General features: G+C 37.2%; 1 protein-coding gene across 1 annotated transcript in view; it reads left to right on the top strand.

Annotated features, from left to right (window-relative positions):
* Positions 1–3394: 3394 nt before the first annotated feature.
* Positions 3395–26037, top strand: part of LOC131928025 (multiple epidermal growth factor-like domains protein 6) — a 26201-nt gene continuing 3558 nt past the window's right edge. The window contains exons 1-12 of the mRNA XM_059283917.1: positions 3395–3473; positions 6048–6156; positions 6866–7012; positions 9486–9623; positions 10682–10786; positions 11588–11722; positions 13350–13487; positions 14432–14536; positions 15324–15458; positions 17421–17558; positions 19109–19246; positions 23502–23639. Of these exons, the coding sequence (XP_059139900.1) occupies positions 6063–6156; positions 6866–7012; positions 9486–9623; positions 10682–10786; positions 11588–11722; positions 13350–13487; positions 14432–14536; positions 15324–15458; positions 17421–17558; positions 19109–19246; positions 23502–23639 (1411 nt within the window). The 5' untranslated portion in view covers positions 3395–3473; positions 6048–6062. The remainder of the gene's footprint in view (positions 3474–6047; positions 6157–6865; positions 7013–9485; positions 9624–10681; positions 10787–11587; positions 11723–13349; positions 13488–14431; positions 14537–15323; positions 15459–17420; positions 17559–19108; positions 19247–23501; positions 23640–26037) is intronic.

The following is a 26037-nucleotide window of genomic DNA, read 5'->3' as shown; positions in this document are numbered from 1 at the left end:
AATAACTGTATTTAGTGAAGCATTGAATAATTAATTACATACAATTATCGGCAGATAACCCTATCATCAGTGTCGTATAAAAATAGCTAAACGGTCTATTTAATTCTAATTAAAGTTAGCATGCATTGCAACCATAAGTGATTAATTTTAATGAAATAGTCAATGAATAAAAATAATCAGTAGACTATTAGATGCGATTATATATTTTTTTCTTACTTTTATTTCTTTAATCACATAGAACATTGTAAAAGAATATCACAAGAGCAATCAATAGTCTGTATTTTTAAAACATACAGATGCTACACATGCCTTTGTATTTGAGTGTAAGAGTGTATGTTTGTAGATAACAGTACAGGTAGAACTCCTGCATTTAAATGGCAGCAGCCTGTTAAAAATGGGTAGGATATTTTCGTCGTTTTAATATGGAAGCTACTTACTTATTACTTTGGAGCCCCTGAGGAGCAAAGGTTATTTTAACGCCCCTTAGGGGCTTAGATTACTTTGGAACCCCTATGAGCAAGAATTACTTTTGAGCCCGTGAAGGGCATAGATTACCTTGGAACCCTATGAACAAGGATTACTTTTGAGCCCCCGAGGAGAAATGTTACTATGTAGCCAGTGTGGAGCAAAGATTACATTAGAACCGCTAAAGGGCATAGATTACTTTGGAGCCCCCGAGGATCTAAGATTACTTTCGAGCCCTAATAGTCAAGCATTATATTTAATCTCTGCGTGGTCGAGACGGTAAATCTCATGATTGCTAAACCGAAAAGTCTCGAGTTCGAACCCTCGGGCAGATGAGGCTCGTTAGCTGGGGACAGCCAATCCTCTAGGAGAGACAACTCCAAAATTAAACAACTGCTGCTTTGTAGTTTGTTCTTAGTTGGACAAAGGCTATGGAAGCAAATCCAAAAAGAAAAGTAGGCTGAAATCGGAGTCAATGGCCTCAATGGCGAATAACCAGTTGACACGTATACGTAATTGTGTTGGAGGGGGATCCCTTCCAACACTAACATTAAACACCGAGATGAAGAAGATAAAGACTCCCCGCGGGATCGTAGATTACTTTAGAGCCCTTGATGAGCAAGATTACTTTAGAGATTACAAAAAGCTGCAGCTACGCTTCTCCAAAGGATTAATTTTAGGGAAATATCTTTGTTTAGACATTGTAACCGCAGCAGTCTTACTTTACTTCAGTTGTCAACCTTAAGGATTGGTTAGGTCGGCGGAATTTCATTTCACCTAGGGGCTTCTATTGATCGCCTGTTGCTTTGTGTTTTACCATATGTGCTCGTTGGATATTTTATCTGGCCATCTTATATTAAAGGCTTATCGTAAACATATGGGTTTTCTTTTATGCCTTAATATTTATATTTTTTTTTTTTCAATTTAAAAAAAAACTAATACAAATTAGCATTTTTTAAAGTAGAAACCCCCATGAGATAAATCCTACCTCCCCTAAACTAGATCCTCCCTCCGGCAAACTCACATACTCGAAATAGCTATCTTTCTGCCCAACCTATGTTGTAACTCCCATTTCTCTACCCACCCCTCCTGCAATCACCTAATCACCCACCATCCACCCTACCTCTTGTAAATTAAAAAAAAACATATAGAAACTAGACAAATGTCAGGGTGTAACAGGTTTCTCATTACTTACACCGTGTGAGCACCTCATTTTCATTACTTACACCTTGTGAGCACCTCATTTTCATTACTTACACCTTGTGAGCACCTCATTCTCATTACTTACACCTTGTGAGCACCTCATTCTCATTACTTACACCTTGTGAGCACCTCATTCTCATTACTTGCACCTTGTGAGCACCTCATTCTCATTGCTTACACCTTGTGAGCACCTCATTCTCATTACTTGCACCTTGTGAGCACCTCATTCTTACATTCAGTCTAACAAAATTGCTTGACACTTATCGATTCCCCCCCCCCCCCCCACTCCCCATCCCCAACCCCACCATTAAGTAAAGATTTCATCCATCTAATAAAAAGCGAGTATTATTGGTGGTTGGGGGCAGGTAGGATAATATACTCGGGATGGGGGTGGTAGACTTTGTGGAGATTTAGTAGGGTTAATGACCTGGGCTAACTAACGTTATAGTGTTGTACCTCCACCATTGGCTACCAGGTTGTTTAAGTAAGACAGGGAAGAGAATGGGAGGGGGGGGGGGGGGGGTTGGAGAGTGGAGGTAAAAGAGAGAGATGGAGGGAGAGAAAGAGAGAGATAGACAGAATACTTTTTCTCGTCGAATAAATTGCTGTAGTAAGTTCGACATTTATTGTTTAATATCTTCTGTTTCACACACATTTACACGTAACATACACATTCCCAAATATCAGTTCTGTATTTAGAGTTTATTGTGTAATAATGTGTTTTGTGATTTTCTTTTATTGATATTCACGCTCATACGCATTAACCTTACACAACCGAGCGTAAACATTCTCCCAACCACACCCACCGACACATACAAAAACATAACATACACATTTCTACATACATAATCTATGTGTAGGCCTACTCTGACAAATACATCGCTACATATGTATGTACATATACCACCCGCATTTGGACCAGAATACAATTAGCTTAGAGAATCTGTTTATATTTAAAACTAGAATACAATGTGTAACAATCGAATAATGTTCGCACATGTAGCCTAGGTTGCTCACTAATGACATCAATGATTCTCAAACTCTATCGGACTGACTTGACTAATTCAATTAATTTAGATTAAGATAATATTAAAAGAAAAGTTTTCTTTTTTAATAAACCGAAAGTCCGTTAAAATCTGTGGCGTGCTTATATTATTAACAAGAAACCTGTAGTTTCATCATTAGCTTTGGAGGACGTCCAAGGATTTGATCCTTATGGACACGTTTAGCCACCTTCAACCCCCATCCATCGTTTTATAATACACCCGATGTTTCGAACGCCTCCCAAAACCATCCCAGCAGAGGCATAGCGGGGGGGGGGGGGCGCACCGGGTGATACCATTTAGGGGGGTGACACCAAGGCTAAAAATACCAAAATATATAGAGAAAAACTTGAGGGGGGGTACAAATCGAAATTTTGAGGGGGTGGGTGCAAATCGAAAGTTTGAGGGGGGGGGGCAAATCGAAAACTTCAGGGGGTGGGGGGGGTGCAAATCAAAAGTTTGAGGGGTGGGGTGCAAATCTAAAATTTGAAAGTTTGTCCCCGGGAAGGGTCGCTACGCCTCTGGGTGGGGGGGGGGGGGGGGGGGGTAACACCATTAAGTTCCGCACCGGGTCACACCCGACCTCGTTACGCCACTGCATCCCAGCACACCCCTCAGTGAGCTACCTCAACTTGTGTGAGAACCATTGGTCTACAGTTTGGCATACACGTCGTATCCTTTTAAAATTAATCATTACATTGAGTGCAAGCTGTTTTGACGTACTCCGTACAACGTTATCTAAATACTACTAATCATCAAAAGGTATGTATGTTTTTATTCAATGTAACAATATTTAAATTTGTGTGTGCTAGATCTGACAATTACTTAACAATCTAATAAGACTTCTATGAGCTAAGTTTCGTTTTCAGACATGAAGATTCATCGGGAAAATGTAGTAGAGGTCATAATTTATGTTTCTTAAACTTTTCTTATAAAAGGATTGTGTAGTCAGCACTATTCATACACGACTTTACTTTCCCTAACGTAAAGCATGCACACTTACTAATTTTACATAAAGGAACAGACGAATTTCACCATATCTTTTTTTTATTAGGGGTCATCCATTTATGACGTCCACACGGGGGAGGGGGGGGGGGGTCCTAGAAAAACTGACTTTTGCGGACGCATATGGACTTGTATAAGGAAAACAAGTGGATTTTTGTTGACGGGGGGGGGGGGTCCAAAATTAAAATAAAATTGTGGACGTCATAAATGGATGACCCATTAGAGCCAGAAGGTTTTCCCTTGTCTATCTTAGTCTTCAGGGTGGTCTTTCCCTTCGCTGAACCTCTCTTCCAAATAACTCCTCACCAGGCCTGTGAATAGAAATCACTTTCATTTCCGAATAGCCGTACCTCTTTTCAAACTGACCTTTGCTAAATCTCCCAATAGCCAGGCCACTTTTCAAACTGATCTTTGTTAAGTCTCCCAATAGCCAGGCCACTTTTCAAACTGATCTTTGCTAAGTCTCCCAATAGCCAGGCCACTTTTCAAACTGATCTTTGTTAAGTCTCCCAATAGCCAGGCCACTTTTCAAACTGATCTTTGTTAAGTCTCCCAATAGCCAGGCCACTTTTCAAACTGATCTTTGTTAAGTCTCCCAATAGCCAGGCCACTTTTCAAACTGATCTTTGTTAAGTCTCCCAATAGCCAGGCCACTTTTCAAACTGATCTTTGTTAAGTCTCCCAATAGCCAGGCCACTTTTCAAACTGATCTTTGTTAAGTCTCCCAACAGCCAGGCCACTTTTCAAACTGATCTTTGTTAAGTCTCCCAATAGCCAGGCCACTTTTCAAACTGATCTTTGTTAAGTCTCCCAATAGCCAGGCCACTTTTCAAACTGATCTTTGATAAGTCTCCCAACAGCCAGGCCACTTTTCAAACTGATCTTTGTTAAGTCTCCCAATAGCCAGGCCACTTTTCAAACTGATCTTTGTTAAGCCTCCCAATAGCCAGGCCACTTTTCAAACTGATCTTTGCTAAGTCTCAATTAAAAAAAAATTGAAGCAGCGTCATACACTCTAAATTAACATTTACGTTGTACATATTAAATCAGCGTTTAATCTATTCTCATGACGCTAGTTTAGGTAAGAAATCAAGTAGATGGTAGAAACAGACAATAGCTTAGTTAGTTAAACAGGCCAATGGAAATATAGGAGCTGACCGGTCACGTGGGACGGTCAGTTGACCACTGAAGCGTGGCGGAGACAGTGATAGGTAACGTTAGATTGCAGTTGATGATAGGTAACGGTAGAGAGCAGTAGGTGATAGGTAACGGTAGAGAGCAGTAGGTGATAGGTAACGGTAGAGAGCAGTTGGTGATAGGTAACGGTAGAGAGCAGTAGGTGATAAGTAACGGTAGAGAGAAGTAGGTGATAGGTAACGGTAGAGAGCAGTTGGTGATTGGTAACGGTAGAGAGCAGTTGGTGATAGGTAACGGTAGAGAGAAGTAGGTGATAGGTAACGGTAGAGAGCAGTTGGTGATAGGTAACGGTAGAGAGCAGTTGGTGATAGGTAACGGTAGAGAGCAGTTGGTGATAGGTAACGGAAGAGAGCAGTTGGTGATATGTAACGGTAGAGAGCAGTTGGTGATAGGTAACGGTAGAGAGCAGTTGGTGATAGGTAACGGTAGAGAGCAGTTGGTGATAGGTAACGGTAGAGAGCAGTTGGTGATAGAAAACGGTAGAGAGCAGTTGGTGATAGATAACGGTAGAGAGCAGTTGGTGATAGGTAACGGTAGAGAGCAGTAGGTGATAGGTAACGGTAGAGAGCAGTTGGTGATAGGTAATGATAGAGAGCAGTTGGTGATAGATAACGGTAGAGAGCAGTTGGTGATAGGTAATGGTAGAGAGCAGACAGAGACAGGTAGCGCTAGGGGAAAGATGTAGAGAGTTACTGGTAGATAGTGTGTAAGGGTGATCTTGGGAGTTGTAGTTAGATAGTGTTAGCAGATAGTATATAGTATAGACTAGTTAGGTAGAAGTAGGAAGTGATTTGTGTAAATAAAGAACATTATATCTTGAATTGGACTTGTGTGTGTTAATTCCAAACTATACCAGGCCCGGTTTCGTCTTTTTCAATCCCACCCTTAACACTGGGTGGATCTTCTTTTAACCCCTACCCTCACACTTATCATCGACTTATCTCTCTCACTCTCTCCCTCTCTCTCTCTCTCTCTCTCTCGGTATCAATTTTGCTAGTCCCACAATATTTTGACCTATATTTTCTATACATTTTAGCCTGTATTTTTGCAACTTTTTCTCCAAATTTAATTTTAAAAACTATTCTTAAAAGTAGATTTTCGCATTTTAAATTATTAAATCTGATCTATCCGCAGTAGCCACTCCTCAACATGACCTTCCGAGGATGCATGACGTTTTTGGTCTTAAACTGTTTCATCTGTCGGGTGTCCATGGAAGACAAGAAACATCCAGACAATCCTCAATGTGCTGACAAACTGACAGATAAACTTTCTTATATATATATATATTTTTTTTAAATAAGTAAAACCAACCTATCACAAAATACTCTAACCTCCATCCATTTACAAAAGTGCGGATAGACTGACAGATAATATTTATATTGTTTTAATCTGCTTTTCTTGTTTAAATTAAGTCTCTGTCTTCTTTAGACAAAATGAAGGACGCCTAAGTCAATTTGCCGATGTTTATTTAATAGTATATAACTTATAACTTGTATACACACTTTCGATTCTTTTTCCCTTGTTATATGTGCAATGAATTGTAAGATATGGTGTATAATAAATAACAATGGTTTCTGTTCATATTATGAACACACTCTCTTGGTAAGATATCATTGTATGTATATCTATTCTACAACTGTAATTGTGCAATCAACGTCTGGAAAATAAATCTCTTTTGTAGTTGGTTCAATAGTTGTCCTATGTTTCACCATTTAAGCTCGCCACAATGATTAAACACACACAATACAAAAAAATACATAAACATATCTGCACTGGTAGGTTGCTTTAAAAGTAATAAAATTTCAATCGAATTCTGTATCTTTTGGATAGTAACGTTCTTTTTTGTGTAACATAGTTCTCCAACATTGGTTAGAATCTCAATTCCAACCGGATTTGATGAGAACAATTTATTTATTTGCATTCAATGCTAGCATTTTTTTTCTGCATGTTAGTTTGTTCCGATCTAAAATGGGGTCCGGAATGTGAAAAGCCGTGCAAAATCAACAACAAATGCGGTATAAAAGAGTATTGCATGCGTGCCGATGGTTCTTGTGCAGGGGGGTGTGTGGCAGGATACGAAGGTCCATTTTGTGATAAAGGTAAGCAGGCAGTAATTGAAATCGTGTCGGCGGGGTCAAGTCAGTAAAGTCTTAGACATGTTTATCGTTTTAAAAAAAGATTCCGGCCGAGCATGGCTCTGACCACACTATCCCTTCATATGCTGAGGATACAGAAACAGGTGAACTCTATTTCACCTGCCCTGTATCCCACCAAGTTCCGATAGGCAACTTTATCATTCACACCTAAAAAAAAAATTGAAAAAAAAAATTATCTTTGACAAGTTGTGTCTCAAACCCGCCCCACTCGCTTGTTAACCTAATACACTATCACCTTAGCTATCTAGACTTGAAGGATAAGAGACGTATTTACTTTTATTTTTTACTTTTAGTCTGCGTAAGAAACTTAATTTACATGAATAGGCCCTAGTATTATTTCAAATTAAATAATATCCCAAATTAGCCAATTCCATAGCTAAAACAAACAAAGATTTATATAAAATAATTAAGGCCTGGAATAATTTAGTATACAGATTATCGATCTAGATTCTAGATGTAAAATGTACCTTACGTCTAGATCTAGATCTAGATCTAGATGTAGAATTTACGTTAAGTCTAGTGTTTGCCGTAGCTCTAGATCTAGAACCTAGATAGATAAATCCCATGTATTCTCGAATAAGATGATCATTGAAGCTAAAAATCGAAGAATTATATCAAATATTTAAGGACTAACATAGTTTAATAAAGAAACTAAATGATTTATTGTGATTTTATAATGTTTTTTTTTTAACCAATTAATTTTGGTTTGACCTAGATTCTAGATCTAGGATTGACTTTTCTTTACTTCGACAGCTGTTCTATATATCTAGGGACATTTATTCATTTATTGAATAATCAAAATAGAAGAATTGTTGAAAATTGACAATAGTGTTGGAACCAATAAAAATAGCAAACGGACGTATCGTTAAAGCTATGGCCGACAGAAACTTAGCTTTATAGCGGGTTAAACTTTTGAATCGGCACCAATATCTTCGATGGAAGCCGCCATTATTGTTATAAAAAGTAAACAAATCATTTGACGTCACTTTAAGTAAAGTCATTGTTCTGAACTTTTATAATTAGTGTGGTTAATCTACCAATGAATATATCAATAAATTAAGAAACGTCTTTAAATTAGTTTGTGATTTACAGTTTGGTTAAATTTAAAATTGTTTTCTACCTCATGACGTATTGTACAGTTTTACACATAGTGCATATTCTCTCATGTAACCAAACAGACAAACAAACAAACAAAAAATTCTAACATGAAAACAAACTTGAGTTTCAATAGTATATAGATACTTAAAGTTCCCTTTCAAACCTGATGGTCCATGGGACAAATGAAGTAGAGTTTACCTATTTCACTGACCTCGGCATATGAAAGGCTTTTGTGTTCCCCATTTCCCTTGAGTTCTACGTAATTAACCCAGTTTCGAACTCGAAACTTTCGGGTTAGCAGTCGTATTATTCGACTAATCCGAATAGAAGAACATAGCGTGAAAATTCGATAAGTGATTTTTAAAGAAAGGGATGGGCAGTGTGTATCTGGGAGAGTACATGTTCAGTGTGTATCTTGGAGAGTACTTCAGTAATTACCCAGATGATGGAAGGTGCCCTTTTGTTGGCGCTATTGAATATTTTTCTTTCTGAAATTAGGGACGTAAAGCCATTTGCCTATCTCAAGGTTAACGAGATGTATTACGGTATCGTTTTGTAAGGTACTAGGTAGATGGGACCACATAAGATTTAAGATTATTTAAGGGGGGGGGGGGGGTGTGACTCACTAGTTTTTTGCGAAATAATATTGGGAAAAAAAATCATCCATCTTATTAACATATTATTAAAATGAATACTTTATTACTTTAGAAACCCTCTTTTTACAATATGTTACGATGCAAACGAACATACTTAGACATCAACGCTAATTAAATATATACAGATACCTACTTAACAAATTATTTTATTTGGAGTAATTTAGTGAAGCCTTTGATGGGCAAAGAACTTCAGCAACATCTCTCCGCCGGACTGTTCTGACCGGCTCTCTTTAGTTGAGCCCGCTTAAGCCCCGTCAGTCCTTGCTTCTCCTTCAATTGACCTACTTTTTCCCCCCTGGAAGTTCCGATGCAATTCTGGCCTCGTAATGTTGCCCTCGTATATAGGGTTGGTAAGTAGGTCACCAACCAGTTCTATGTCTCATGCAGGTTTTATTGAGCCGTAGAACTGGTTGGTGACCTACTTACCAGCCCTATTCTCATGACGTGCTTGACCCACCCTCTTTTGCGGGCTTTAAATCCCCCGCCGATCGACTATTTTTTTCTGATTTGTCATTGGTCTTTGTCGATCAGCACTCTTAGGTTTTGCAAAATATATACTCATATTAACCTTAACTAGAATCTTCATTCAAACCAATATTCTAATGTGTACGATAGTGTATAAAATAAATGAAAGTGTTGTACTTGTAAAACTTACATTTTAGAATGCAAGCCTAGGAGATGGGGTCCAAGTTGTTTAAATAACTGCTCGGAAAACAACTGTTACAATGAATGTCACAAAGTAGACGGTCGTTGCATTGCAGGTTGCAAGGCTGGGTTCAAGCCTCCTCATTGTAAAGAAGGTAAATTATGATAGTTAACAATCAATTTTATTGACTACTTAATGTTTCCTAATTACTGAGGTCTGTTAATTTAAAAAAAAAAAGACCGATGTATGCGCATGAATATATTTAAACTAATAAAGCAATTTTACTATCATCTTTTACTGTTCGTGTTCAAGATACATGGGGCAGATGAAGTAGAGTTTATATGTTTCAATGATCTCGAGATACAGAGTTATAGTGTGGTCAGTACTTGGTCCAGCCGCATCAGTTTTCCTAATGTGAGTCACGCTCAAGAGATGGGTGGACTCATGCACGTCCCACAGCCTTGTGCCCGGGACCCACTCGAAACTTTCGGGCTAGCAGACGTAATACAAGAGGCCTTAGCCTGCCAAAAAAATTTACTTTTAGAAGTGAAATAAAGTAATAAGTACAACAATGAAATATTTAACATAATTTATTCATAATAAAAAATACAATAGATACTTCTTAATTATCAACAGATATATCAACGTAAAATAATAATAATGAACAACATACAAGTTAAATTAAAGGATTCGATTTTGCGATGATTGCTACATTATTTTACTTTAGAATAGTGATGATGTTGGTGCTGTCGGGTCGGTAAAGCTAAGGATACTAAAGTTCAAATTTTGATAGCTGGGGACAGCAAAACGTCTCGGAGAGAAAACACAAAAATGAGAAAAACTGCTGCCTTGTAGTTTGTCCTTGGATGAACATAGACTATAGAAGCAAATCCAAAGGAAAAGCAGGCTGAAATCGGAGTCAATGGCGTATAAGACGCATAACAGGTTGACACGTAATACTTAATTGTGTTCGACGGAATACTGACCAACACACAATTAAGAGAAAAAGAATAGCAATGAAAAATAAAAGCCAATGATTTCAAAATGTACTGTCTATTTGCCACATGTAAAGTAAAATCTTTAAAAAAAACATATCAGAAATGTCCTAAAATTTTAGTAATATAACATTGTCACTAAAACAACACTTGGTAGAACGTTTAGTATTAGAACGCAACATTCGAATTGTTCCCCTAATGAACTTGTTAAAATAAGTTATACAGTGTCCAATTCAAACGTGGGGAACTGTTGTCTGCGAAAACGAATGCAGTGATGGATGCGTAGGAGGCTGCAATATTTATAATGGCGAGTGTAACTATGGTAACTATATCTTAAATGGTCTTAACTATTGTGTTAATTTCTAAAATGTAAAATTAATTTGATGTAATGTTGTTTGTTAGCTTTGTTAAAATTTGAATTTTATTTAAGTAGGTCTAATTTTGTTTTTTTATTATTTAATTATAAAAACTGTATGACTTTGTTAAAAAAATCATTAAAAATGTATTTAAAAGATAGTAAGTGTGCTATTTAATAATAAGATAGAAATGTAAGCGAAAACTTGTTTTAAGGAGCGACAACAGCGAGTATATCACATGCCATAAGAAGCTTGATTTACACTCGGAATTATTTGATAGAACCATGTGCGGTGTATTAGATACTATAATATTTCAACAATGTTTTTTTAAATCAAGCACACTTTACACTAGTCTTCCATGAGATGCAACAACTACATATTTTTATGTCACATCATTATCATCTTCTTTTCCCGTATTTGCCGAAGACACATTGAGCAGATGAAGTAGAATTTATCAGGTTCAATTACATCGGCTTTTGATGGGGGTAATGTGGGCAGTATTATGTCGAACTGCCATGGTTTAAATTAACTTGATTTAGGTATTTGTCGGGTGGAATTGGGACATCATAGGGACTTAAACTCGAGACTTACGGGTTAGCAGTCGTATGCTCTACAATCCTGCCACACCGCCCCCCCCCCCCCTAGTGGTGACACGCTCATCTTTACACTTAAAAATGCAAGTTGTTGTGTATGGGGGTTTTACATGTATTATTAGAATAGATTCCAGAATAGAGACCTCAGTTAATAGGTATCAACATGTATTTTAGGCTGTCATGCACGCAAATGGGGCGCTTACTGTAATCTTACCTGCAGTCCTAACTGCAGAAGTGGCGACTGTGATAAAGATAACGGCACTTGTGTTAATGGATGTTTATCAGGATTTCAGGGTTACAACTGTCAAGGTAAAAGTAAAATATAAGAAATATATATATATATTAAAAACAGATCATTCGGATTACAATTGTCAAGGTAAAAGTAAAATATAAGAAAGATATAAAAGTAAAATATAAGAAATATATGTATTAAAACCCAGATCATTATGGTTACAATTGTCAAGGTAAAACTAAAATAAAAGAAATATATGTATTAAAACCAAGATCATTATGGTTACAATTGTCAAGGTAAAAGTAAAATATAAGAAACGAGCGACTACGCCGCTATTTAGTTGGGTTTTTTTTTTTCTTCTTTTCAAGAATTCATAATTTGTGAATTCAACAGTACCAATGCTACCACTGAAAATATTTGCTTTAATAAAACACTATCAGTAGGTTGTTAAGGACGATCACCGCCCCCACCCGACCTCCTTTCCCCCAACCCCTACCCTATCCCCTCTCCCTCAATGAAAGCAGCCTCCTCTTAGTTACCTCCCCTAAGTTTAAAATAGTTTCAAACTAAATTATCTGCCCCTAATAGCCATCACAAAACCCGGCTCTTCGATTGTAAATACTTAGCGTGAACCACAGCTCATCTGACCATGTGGGGTGGGGGTGGTAGGGATATGGTTAGAGAGGTAGAGAGGGGGCTGCTAGGCGCTTACAGCTATGTGTTTTCTATGTTCTCCAAGAAGAGAATTATATATATAAATACACACCCACACACACACACACACACACACACACACACATATATATATATATATATATATATATATATATATATATATATATATATATATATATATATATATATATATATATATATATATATATATATATATATTAAAACCCAGATAGTTAAGATTACAATTGTCAAGGTAAAAGTAAAATATAAGAAATATATAAAAGTAAAATATAAGAAATATATGTATTAAAACCAGATCATTTTGGTTATAATTGTCAAGGTAAAAGTAAAATATAAGAAATATATTAATGTATTAAAAACAGATCATTGACTGAACGCATTCTGCAGGATGTCTAAAAGGGATAAAATATTAATTTAAAGAAATTTTATTTGAAGATTATAATTCTTATGTAGTCTGTAAAAAATGAAAAAAAGAATGACGTTTATTCACTTCAATGGTTCTCAATCATTTTGAAAAGGTATATGCATTGGAATAGAAAAATCATTGTGCTATCTGCAAGGAGGAAAATAAATTATTTAAACTTGTTCGTGCTTATCATACACAGATAGCAAGCTTCAGTGTTTCTTCCAGACTTTTTCTCCGAGGGGGGGGGGTGGCACTTGAAATTTTCGGGGAGGGGGGGCGGTAAACTTTACGCATTTTATTTTCGGTTTTAATGTGTCCATGAAAAATATGATTAAAAATAGAAATTAATATAAATTTAAATATAAGTGTTATATTAAATGCTATTATTTTATAATGTATTAATGGATATAGTCCTGCGGGATTGATTTATCACTTAAATAAAAAGATTGGCTAATCACTGTCATAGGAAGGTTGACTATTCTCTATAATAGGGAGACTAGTAACACACTTTTATAGGTAGATTGGATGATCACTGTCATATCGAGATTGGCAAATCATGGTCAGAGGGAGATTTGTTACTCACTGCCAAACAACTATTTTAGAATGTGCTCCTCGGAAGTGGGGTGACAAATGCGAAAAATCCTGCAGCCCACACTGCTTGAACAGCCACTGTAACAATGAGACTGGCGAATGTATTTATGGATGCAACGAGGGATATAAACCTCCATTTTGTGAGGAAGGTAAGTAAACCGGGAGTGATCTCCCCTAAAATTTCTCAAATATTCTTATATAAAAGAACAGGGGATGGCAACGTGTGATATAGACATGATTTTTAACCCATTCTAAATACTTTAATTTTTAAAATAGAATAAAATCTCGTAGAAAAAGTTCCATTTTCTGTTATTGGAAATCGCTCAAAAGGTGATACGGATCAACGATTTTTATATAATAATTATATTTGAAATTTCATCAACCTAGCTGTAACTGTACTCAAGTTATCGTGTTTACACACACACACACACACACACACACACACACACACACACACACACACACACATACGCACATACACACACAGAGACAATACGGACAAGATTGCAAAATTATGTTTTTCCGACCCAGGGAGGTGTAAAACGTCCAGATTTGAAAAAAATATAGATTGGTTTTTTTTTTTTGCACGATTACAAGACTTACTCTATACTTCGTATATACGAGAAAATAAAAAGTTAGAAATTCGAGACATCTATCTCTTAAATACGCAACCATTGATGTAAGGAATGATATTCATTTCTTAAATACCTGACTATTGGTTTGGTGATATTATAAAAATTAATTTAAAAGACGAAATATCGATTCAAAATAAATGTAATGTTATTTGAAAATTATGTTGTAATCTGTTCATCTCAATATGCAAATCAAGACATTCAAAAGTATCAATTAATAGTACGTTTATCGTGATGAAAAAAATCAATTACTCAAAATCCAAAGAAGCAAGGATTGTTTAAACTAATGCTTTGTGCTTAGAAATGAACGTTTAGTAATAGTAGAACGGGCATTTTAAAAAAATCAGAAATGTACTAAACTTTTAATGATAAGACATCGTCGCTTAAACAATACTTGGTAGAACGTTTAGTATTAGAACGAAACATTCCAATTGTTCCCCTAATGAACTTGTCGAAATAAGATCCACAGTGTCCGATTACAATGTGGGGAGCAGAGGACTGTAAAAAAAACTGCAGTGCTGATTGCATATTAGGCTGCAATGTTTATGATGGCACCTGTAACCATGGTAAATATATCTTGGTCTTAACTAGTGAGTTAATTTCTAAAACATAAAATTAATTTGATGTAATGTTTGTTAGCTTTGTTAAAATATGTATTTTATATATGTGGGTCTATTTTTTTATTATTTAATAATAAAAACTGTATTACTTTTTAAAGAAATCCTTAAAAGTGTATTTAAAAGATAGTAAGTGTGCTATTTAATAATAAGATAGAAATGTAAGCGAAAACTTGTTTTAAGGAGCGACAACAGCGAGTATATCACATGCCATATGTAGCTTGAATTACACTCGGAATTATTTGATAGAACCATGTGCGGTTTATTAGATACTATAATATTTCAACAATGTTTTTTTTAAATCCAGCACACTTTACACTAGTCTTCCATGAGATGCAACAACTACATATTTTTATGTCACATCATTATCATCTTCTTTTCCCGTATTTGCCGTAGACACATTGAGCAGATGAAGTAGAATTTATCAGGTTCAATTACATCGGCGTTTGATGGGGGTAATGTGGGCAGTATTGTGTCGAACTGCCATGGTTTAAATTAACTTGATTCAGGTATTTGTCGGGTGGAATTGGGACATCATAGGGACTTAAACTCGAGACTTACGGGTCAGCAGTCGTATGCTCTACAATCCTGCCACACCGCCCCCCCCCCCCTAGTGGTGACACGCTCATCATTACACTTATAAATGCAGGTTGTTGTGTATGGGGATTGTACATGTATTATTAGAATAGATTCCAGAATAGAGACCTCGGGTAATAAGTATCAACATGTATTTTAGGCTGTCTTGAAGGCAAATGGGGCGCTTACTGTAATCTTACCTGCAGTCCTAACTGCAGACAAGGCGACTGTCACAAAGATAACGGCACTTGTGTTAGCGGATGTTTTCAAGGATTTCAGGGTTACAAGTGTCAAGGTAAAAGTAAAATATAAGAAATATATGTATTAAAACCCAGATCCTTAAGGTTAGAATTGTCAAGGTTAAAGTAAAATATAAGAAATATTTTTATTAAAAACCACATCATTAAAATTACAGTTGTCAAGGTAAAAGTAAAATGTAAGAAATATATTACGGCACCCCGTCAAAAGAGCGCACGACAAAAGAGCGCCGACATAAGAGCGCAGACAAAAGAGCGCCGACATAAGAGCGCAGACAAAAGAGCGCCGACATAAGAGCGCAGTCAATTAAAAAAAACACATGTTGTATGCTAAACGAATATGACATGGTTAACATTTGTTTTAATTAAACAATCGGCGGTACGATAAAACGACATGTGTTTATTTATATATTAGTATAATATGTTATGAATGCAGTTTGAAAATATTTCTAACCCACGTATCATGGAAAAGATCGAATCACAGAAAAGGAAGGTTATTATATTGGTCGAAGGCTACAAATATCGAAAGAACAAAGCAAATGCTGATGGAAGTACGACATGGAGATGCTGCAAGAAAGATGGCTGCCGAGGACGGATTAAAATGCTGAACGATGTTGTTCTGTCATCATCGGAGCACAATCACGTTCGTGATCCGGCTAAAATTTAAGCAGCGAAAGTTGTTTCGGTTATACGAACACGGGCAGTGGAAGGGGTGGAAAAATTAAGGCAGATTATACAACAAGCCAGAGCAGGAATTTCGATTGAAGTAGCACCTCCACCTCATTTGCCGGCATACATCGCTTCACAACGTGCAATAGAAAGACAGAGAAAACGCAAGCAGCTGCCATACCCAAATCCGCAGAACGTTGCAGATATAACAATTCCTGAACCTCTTCAAACGACAACAAGAGGGCAACATTTAGTCTTGTGGGATTCCGGACCGACTGACATTTACAGAATAATAATGTTCGGAACAATGGATATTATCAATCGTCAATACTAGTTTTTTAAGTAAAGAAACTGTACAATTGGTTTTTTAATGAAACAATAAAGAGTTAACATCAAACAATACCTTCTGATCTGAGTTAATTTTCTTGTTCCTATTTATTATGGTTTTTCGATCTTTAGTTTGCGCTCATATGTCGGCGCTCTTTTGTCGGCAAATTAGTGCGCTCTTATGTCGGCGCTCTTATGTCGGCGCTCTTTTGTCTGCGCTCTTATGTTGGCGCTCTTTTGTCGGCAAATTAGTGCGCTCTTATGTCGGCGCTCTTATGTCGGCGCTCTTTTGTCTGCGCTCTTATGTCGGCGCTCTTTTGTCGTGCGCTCTTTTGACGCGTCACCATACATACCATAACATTAATACACACAGAGTTTTATATTATAAAAAATGCTACTCTTTTCAATGTATCATGTATTGATGAATATAGCACAGTGAGATAGATTAATCACTTTAATATGGAGATTGGCTAATCTCTATAATAGGGAGATTAATTACACACTTGTATAGGTAGATTGGCTAATCACTGTCAAAGGAAGCAGAGTTTCTTCCAGGCAAAATTTTACCGCCCCCCCCCCCCCCCCCGAGCGAAATGAAATTTATATAATTTATATAGAAAATATATACTTTTAACAGTGTCCGCTCCCCCCCCCCCCCGAAGAAAGTTTACCGCCCCCCCCCCCGAAGATTTCAAGTGCCCCCCCCCCCCCCGGAGAAAAAAGTCTGGAAGAAACACTGAAAGGAAGATTGGCTAATCTCTATAAAAGTGTTATTAGTTACACACTTTTATAAGTAGATTGGCTAATCACTGTCCAGGGAAGATTGGCTAATCTCTATAATAGAAAGATTAGTTACACACTTTTATAGGTAGATTGGCTAATCACTGTCCAGGGAAGATTGGCTAATCTCTATAATAGAAAGATTAGTTACATACTTTTATAGGTAGATTGGCTAATCGCTGTCAGAGGGAGTTGGGTTACTCACTGTCAGGCCACTATTTTAGAATGTGTTCCTTCCAAATGGGGTGTCAGATGCCATAGAACTTGCAGCTCATACTGCAAGAAAACCGACTGTGATAGTGGGACAGGCGCCTGTATTCATGGTTGTATGGACGGATATGTACCTCCACGTTGTTATAAAGGTAAAAAACAAGTTATTAAAAAGTCTAGTGAGAATTTAAGCGCAATATCCTAATGTTATCTAAAAATAGCTCTGTCGTAGCGTAAAGCACACACGGGGACAAAGCCAGGTCACATGAATCCTCCTCCTTCGCCTGCGTCTCGCGCAGTTCGCTGCTAAGCAGGTCACATGATTTACCCTCGTCCTCCTTCGCCTTTCACTGCCGATTTTGCTATATAGTACTGTAATGTAATATGTATAATGTAATTTTTTTTAAAAATTTGTGACCGAACGAAAGGATATTTTTGAAAACTTTCTTCGGCTATATTGTTCTAAATTATGGCAGAAATCGATTGGTAAATGTTTCAAGTCGCTAAGTGGTCTGGTCGCCAAGATATGGGCAAAAAAACTGCATTTTTCGAGGTTTTGTGGCTTTTCCGGGAAATCCAGGAAGGAAACCCGGGAATTTATTTGGCCCACAATCATTCTTGGAACTTGCTTAACATTTTTGCTTTTGGAACTAGTCCTCGATATTGCTTCGTTGAGGAGGATATACGACTTAAAGCTGCGGACATCCATCCATCCATCCATCCTTGACGAGTTAATAAACGCAATTCTCCAGAATGGAAATTGCGCTAAAAATTAAGAAAACGTTAGAAGTTAGAGACATCTCTAAACTATATAGCCATTGATGTTAGGAAGTCATGTATCTCTTAAATACTTGACTATTAGTTCGGTGATATTTTTAAAGTGTATTTAAAATGACGAAGTATCGATTCAATATAAATGCAATGTTATTAAAAATTATATTGTAATTTTTTCTTTATCTACTGATGGAGAATTAATATCTAATCAAGATATTCACAATTATAAAGTAATGATACGTTTATCGTGATAAAAAATTAATCGCACACAATTCAAAGAAGCAAGCATTGTTTCAACTAATGTTTTGTGCTTAGAAATCAACGTTTGGTAATAGTAGAACCAGCATTTTAAATTTTTAGGTTATTCTACTTTTGCAAAATATTATCCGCAGAAATATAATTAGCATGGAGGCAGCCAAAGTTGACGAGATAGGTCTGATCATGTAAACATTTAGCCTGAACAAAAAATCAGAAAATCAATAGTTGTAGAGTACATGTAATAAAGATTACACATGCAAAAAAATATGAAATGACTACATTCCTGTTTATTTTCTTCAAGTTTCACATTCGCAATAAAAATATTGATTAGCTGTGAACAAACTAAGTGATCAATCTTATGAAAGACCAAATTTGTTGCAATTTGTGCTAAAAAACTTTGCTGGTAAAATATTCAAATAAAAAGATTTTTAGATCACGTGATCAAGTTATGCCATGTTTGTTTACAATTTCGGTGATGAATAGCTAAAATAATTCTTTATGACTTTTTTTTTATTTTGCTTCGTTACCAAAAATCCTAAAATCATCGGATGCATCCAATCATTAGTAAATTCCGCCAAACAAAAAACCTCTTAATAATGTTTTTATAATCTTATTATTTTAAAACATCACTTAAGAGATTATCGCAACTTTTTGTGGTATTATTTTCTAGAATGTAGAAGAAACACATGGGGCGCGAATTGCAAAACTAAATGCAGCGCCAACTGTGTGAAAAAAAAATGCAAACATACGAACGGCGAGTGTACTCACGGGTGTGTTCCTGGGTATGAGGCACCATTGTGTACAAAAGGTAACTAGTACTAAATGTCAAATACCTCCTACATAACCTTAGTACTAAATGGAAGTTTGGTTATGTAGGAAGTATTTGGCTGATCGACAATGGAACTTTGGTTATGATCGACAATGATAATAGGTGTTGGTTTGTAGAAAATGAAAATTGAAGATATATACGGAAACGTTAAGGAAAAATTAATTTAAAAATACGTTTTTTAAGAAATTTCTTTAATTAAAAGAAAATGAGACTCTCTCTCTCTCTCTCTCTCTCTCTCTCTCTCTATCACTCTCTCTATCTATCTCTTTCCTCTCTATCTCTCTCTCTTTCTCTCTTTATATATATGTATATATATATATATATATATATATATATATATATATATATATATATATATATGTTACCGAGTGTATTTACTCGCAGTGCCAAATGTTACCGAGTCTATTTACTTGTGCTATCTTTGACCAGCACACAACATCAACCACAATATAGATACTCGGAAGTGCAGGTTTACATTGATCTCTTTATTACATGAATCAATAGAAATGCTCCACATAGCAATGCATCAATGTTCCACAAGAATACAATGAACCAACTGACCCCCACTGTCCTCACTAGTCCTCACATATCATAATGCACGTGTCCATCGTTCTTATTCTCACAAATCACAACACGTCTCCACAGTTCAGTCTTCAACTCTGTTCTGCCAATTAAACACGTATCTACACGTATCTACAGTTCAGGCTTCTACTCTGTTCTGCGCCTTCTCCAATACGCAGTCTTATCATATCCCTCGTATTCGTAATCCTTTCCATTCGTTGCATCAGAACTATGAACTACGCAGTGGCTTTGTGTTCGTTATCAGTCCACACCCCCTGTACTCGTTACGTCAGACTGTATTGCGTTCTTATCAATAGTCTTTAGTAACTACACTAGTTACATCCACCCCCGCCTTTTTTTGTGTGTTTTCAACCACAAACAACGCTTGGCAGGTGCACTCCTCCAATGTCAATCGCAACACCGTAAAAAAAATTTACTGTTCCACTCACTGTCAATGTCGTCCCATTCGTATAAGATTGACAGTTATCCCTATTTCAACATATCAAATGTGTCTACATCATATTCCTCAGACACAAAGCAGTTCTAGAATTCACATCCTATTCCTCAGAAACAAAATCACAACATATATATTTTTCAATTTCTAAACATTCTAAAACATCAGTTAACAATCATAGCTAAGTTCCAAACAATCTTACGAATGTATGCCTGCATAGCCTTAGCTGATTCTTTATGAGACACATGAATTTTACCGATATGCTCCAAAAGTAGTTTCTTGCGCTTGAAAGTTTCATGCCACCTGTCACACATGTAAGGTGAAAGTTTTCGTTTGGTAAATCTTTTCTCACACACTGAGCGGATAAATATCTTCTGATTGGGAGATTTCCAATTCTCATGCACCCGCTTAGTGTGGCCAATAAGGGCTCCAAGTGTTTTAAAAGCAGCTTTACAAGTATTACGACGAATAGATTTCCTTCTAGGCTCTCCATCCTCAAAAGGATCATAGTGTTCCTCAAGTTTTAATCTTCTACGATTATATATATCATCCTCATCAGATTCATCATCTATTTCTTTTAGCTGCATATTTGTATTAGATCGTAGTAATTCAAGTTCATCTGTATAATTCTTCACTTCATTTTCTTTTTCTGTATTCACTGCTTTAAGATTCTCAATAGAAATGTGCAAAACTTCTACTTCTTTTTCTTTATCTGCTATAAGAAGTGTATTATTTTCAACCTTTTTCATTAGTTCTAATACTTGCTTTTCTAACTGTTGATTCAATAGCCTTTCTTTTTCTATCATTTCTTCTAGTTTGCCAACACTGTTCTGTCGTGTAATATTTTTATTTTCTTCTTCAGATAACCGACACTCTAAAGATGAACATTTCTCCTGTGCTTTTAATTTGCATGAAGTTTCCCTATCCAGTTTCATGGTTAACATTGAGATCTCATTATTAAATCTATCAATTTCCTCCTTATCATCATTTTTCTCAGCCAACAAATTGTTCACTTGAAACTTTTCAACATCCAAGTTCATTTCACAGTTCATTTTTTCTATTATTAACAAGTTTTTTGAATTCTTAAGTTCTTCCACCAAGGCTATAGTATCTGTTAGCTTGGTTTCACAATTCTGAAGTTCAGAACGCTTCAAATCTAATTTTTCTTGTGTAATTTGAAATTCTTTTTCAATATCTGATAATTTCTCTTCAAGTCTTGTTTGAGACTCTTTCATTGCTTGTTCCATTTTGTTTCTTAGGCCATAACCTCGCCCCTCTGTAGCCTGGACCTGCCTTACAGAGGGCGATCGTTTCCCCGGACAGTACCGTGCAATATGTCCGGGTTGTGAGCAGTACAGGCAGATTGGTCGACCGTCAGCTGTCCACTGGAGTGATGGATTGGCAGGTCGCGGCTGTCTAACTTGTCTATGTTTTGATTATCTGCTGTTGACCTGCTTTCTAACCTCTCCAACCGTTGGTCAACCTTATCCAGGTGAGCCAACAGTTGAGCCATCACGGTTTCCATCGTGCCGGTCCCTGTGGGTGGTGATTGTTTCTGTTCCGGCACAGAGACTTTGTCTACCGAGCAGTTCGATTCGTCCTCATACTCGGACCTGCGGATCGCTGAGTTCCTGGCCTGAAGGAAAGTCAACTGTGGGTCTTTGTACACCTCTTTCAAATCTCTCCTTAAGATAGGGGTTGCTAGCCCTTCGATGAAATGGTCCCTCAGCAGGCGCGCATCAATGTCGGGTGTTTTGCCTTTTACAGCGTCAAAGGCCCTGTTCATTCGGTGTGAATATTCCATCACACTCTCCGCCAGTCTCTGCTTTAGACCTACGAACCCCGATAGCAGTTGCGATCCCGACCGTCTCTCCCCAAAGGTCTCCACAATTAGATCTAGCACCTTATCTGGATCTGTTTGGAGGGCTTTATCGTGGCATTTGACATCCGCCCTAACCGTCTCCCTTGAACTGCTCATCAACAACCTTAATCTTTCCTCTGGTGACATGTATCTCGAGGCCAGGGCAGCTTTGACCTCTTCACTGAACCTGTTAGTTAAGGTTGGATCACCGTCCCCGTAAAATTTGTTGATGTGGGACTCTCTGGGCAGGACCACAATATGGGTCGGCTTTTCGTCCAGATTAGACATTCTAATTTTAATTCTTTGAGTAAAAAAAAAGACCTTTCCTACAGTTTATGTAAGAATACTTTTCCCTGTTCCTGATTGTCCGAATTCACACACAACACACAGTTATTAACTAGGTTGACAATGGGTGCCGCTGACGGCTGGTCTAGTTGAATTCCACTACCGACAACGCCAAATGTTACCGAGTGTATTTACTCGCAGTGCCAAATGTTACCGAGTCTATTTACTTGTGCTATCTTTGACCAGCACACAACATCAACCACAATATAGATACTCGGAAGTGCAGGTTTACATTGATCTCTTTATTACATGAATCAATAGAAATGCTCCACATAGCAATGCATCAATGTTCCACAAGAATACAATGAACCAACTGACCCCCACTGTCCTCACTAGTCCTCTCATATCAGAATGCCCGTGTCCATCGTTCCTATTCTCACAAATCACAACACGTCTCCACAGTTCAGTCTTCAACTCTGTTCTGCCAATCAAACACGTATCTACACGTATCTACAGTTCAGGCTTCTACTCTGTTCTGCGCCTTCTCCAATACGCAGTTTTATTATATCCCTCGTATTCGTAATCCTTTCCATTCGTTGCATCAGAACTATGAACTACGCAGTGGCTTTGTGTTCGTTATCAGTCCACACCCCCTGTACTCGTTACGTCAGACTGTATTGCGTTCTTATCAATAGTCTTTAGTAACTACACTAGTTACATATATATATATATATATATATATATATATATATATATATATATATATATATATATATATATATATATATATATATATATATATATATATATATATATGTGTGTGTGTGTGTGTGTGTGTGTGTGTATGTGTGTGGGTGTGTGTTGACAGGACAAATAATTTCAGACAAAATATCTCACGGACAAACGATCTCAGACAAAATATCTCACAGCAAAATTGCAATAGTGTGTAGGATCATTTTAGTTGATTTTTGCACGAATACAATATTTCCTGTATAGGCCTACCGAATTCGAGAAAGTATAAATGACATGAAATTTACTTTCTTTTTCTTTTACTATATTTATACTATATTTAGAATGTTCGCAAGGGACGTATGGAAAAAAGTGTTCAATGGAATGCTCTGTGAACTGCAAACAACGCAACAAATGCCACCATGTTACCGGAGTATGTACAGGTGGTTGTCTACCAGGACTGTGGCCTCCCCTTTGTGACCGTGAGTATATTTTTAGCGCAATTTCCATTCTGGAGAATTGCGTTAATTAACTCGTCTTTTCTGGGGATGGATGGATGGATGGATGGATGGATGGATGGATGGATGGATGGATGGATGGATGGATGGATGGATGGATGGATGGATGGATGGATGGATGTATGGATGGATGGATGGATGGATGGATGGATGGATGGATGGATGGATGGATGGATGGATGGATGGATGGATGGATGGATGGATGGATGGATGGATGGATGGATGGATGGATGGATGGATGGATGGATGGATGGATGGATGGATGGATGGATGGATGGATGGATGGATGGATGGATGGATGGATGGATGGATGGATGGATGGATGGATGGATGGATGGATGGATGGATGGATGGATGGATGGATGGATGGATGGATGGATGGATGGATGGATGGATGGATGGATGGATGGATGGATGGATGGATGGATGGATGGATGGATGGATGGATGGATGGATGGATGGATGGATGGATGGATGGATGGATGGATGGATGGATGGATGGATGGATGGATGGATGGATGGATGGATGGATGTGTGTCCGCAGCTTTAAACCGTCTTTAAGTGGTATCTCCTCCTGAACGAAGCAATATCGAGGGCTAGTTCCGAAAGCAAAAATGTTAAGCAAGTTCCGAGGATGAACATAGGCTAAATAAATTCCGGGTTTTCTTCATGGATTTCCCGGAAATGCCAAAAACCTGGAAAAATTGCAGTTTCTGGCCCATTTTTCGGCAACCAGACCACTTAGCGACTTGAAACATTTACCAATCGATTTCTGCCATAATTTAGATCAATATTGCCGAAGAAAGTTTTCCAAAATATCCTTTCGTTCGGTCACAAAAAAATTAATTAAGAACATTTAAACTGAGCATCGTGTAGGCTTAGGATGATATTTTAAACTGAGCATCGTGTAGGAGTTTATATTTATAGGATGATTTACTTATTAACATAAGGAAATTGCGCTTAAATTGTCACTAGACTTTTTATTAACTTGTTTATATAAAGTACTTCTTTTTACTTTCTCGTATATACGAAGTATAGAGAAAGTCTTGTAATCGCGCAAAAAAAAAATCGAGATTTTTACAAATCTCGACGTTTTACAAATCACTGATACGGAAAAACATAATTTTGCAATCTTGTCCGTATGTCTGTGTGTCTGTCTGTGTGTCTGTCTGTCTGTCTGTCCGTGTGTAAACACGATAAGTTGAGTACCGTTACAGCTAGGTTGATGAAATTTCATATATAAGTATTTTATCAAAATCGTAGATCCGTATCAACTTTTGAGCGATTTCCGATAACCGGAAGTGGTACTTTTCCTACTTTGAATTTTTCAAAAGCCTATAACTTGAGTACTATTTCAGATAGATAAATGAAATTTCACATGTAAGTAAAAGATCTAATTTTCTACCTTCTGTTAAATTTTTAGTAATTTCCGTTGACTGGAAGTAGTACTTTACGCTACTTCCGATTTCTCAAAAAACTAATGTAAATTTTAAAAGTACTAATAATATTGCGCACTATTATGCGCTTTTTTATTTGGCGTTCACTTGGTGTGCAATTAATTTGTCTACGAGATTTTATTCTATTTTTAAAACTTTAAGTATTTAAAATGGATTAAAAATCATGTCTATAGCCCGAGTTCCCATCCCCTGTTATTTTATAAAAGAATATTCGAGAAAGTTTAGGGGAGATCACTCCCGGTTTATTTTATTTCTGGGTTAGGGTTAGAGTTAGGGATGTTGGTTAAGTTCAGGTATCGGGTTAGGGTTAGAGTTAGAGTTAGGATTTCCTACACACGTAATGCAAAGTCTACAATAATTGTAATTATAGCCCGCACCAACCCACCTGCCCTGACGGAACAAGGGATCTTAAAAAAGTAGTTTCTCTTTCAAACCTGAAAGGGCAATTGAAGTAGAGTCCACTTGTTTCTGTGACCTCGGCATATGAAGAGATACTGTGGTCAGCACTATGCCCAGCCGGTTGGAGGTTAGGGGTTCGGGGTAATGGGTAATGGGTAATGGGTAATGGGTAATGGGTAATGGGTAATGGGTAATGGGTAATGGGTAATGGGTAATGGGTAATGGGTAATGGGTGTGGGTAATGGGTAATGGGTAATGGGTAATGGGTAATGGGTAATGGGTAATGGGTAATGGGTAATGGGTAATGGGTAATGGGTAATGGGTAATGGGTAATGGGTAATGGGTAATGGGTAATGGGTAATGGGTAATGGGTAATGGGTAATGGGTAATGGGTAATGGGTAATGGGTAATGGGTAATGGGTAATGGGTAATGGGTAATGGGAAATGGGTAATGGGTAATGGGTAATGGGTAATGGGTAATGGGTAATGGGTAAAGGGTGATGGGT

Source organism: Physella acuta, unplaced genomic scaffold, assembly GCF_028476545.2.
Source record: "Physella acuta isolate Inbredline_101_S28 unplaced genomic scaffold, ASM2847654v3 ptg001456l, whole genome shotgun sequence".
Classification (NCBI taxonomy): domain Eukaryota; kingdom Metazoa; phylum Mollusca; class Gastropoda; family Physidae; genus Physella; species Physella acuta.
The sequence above is the reverse complement of the archived record's forward strand: the minus strand, read 5'-3'. Positions and strand labels throughout refer to the sequence as shown.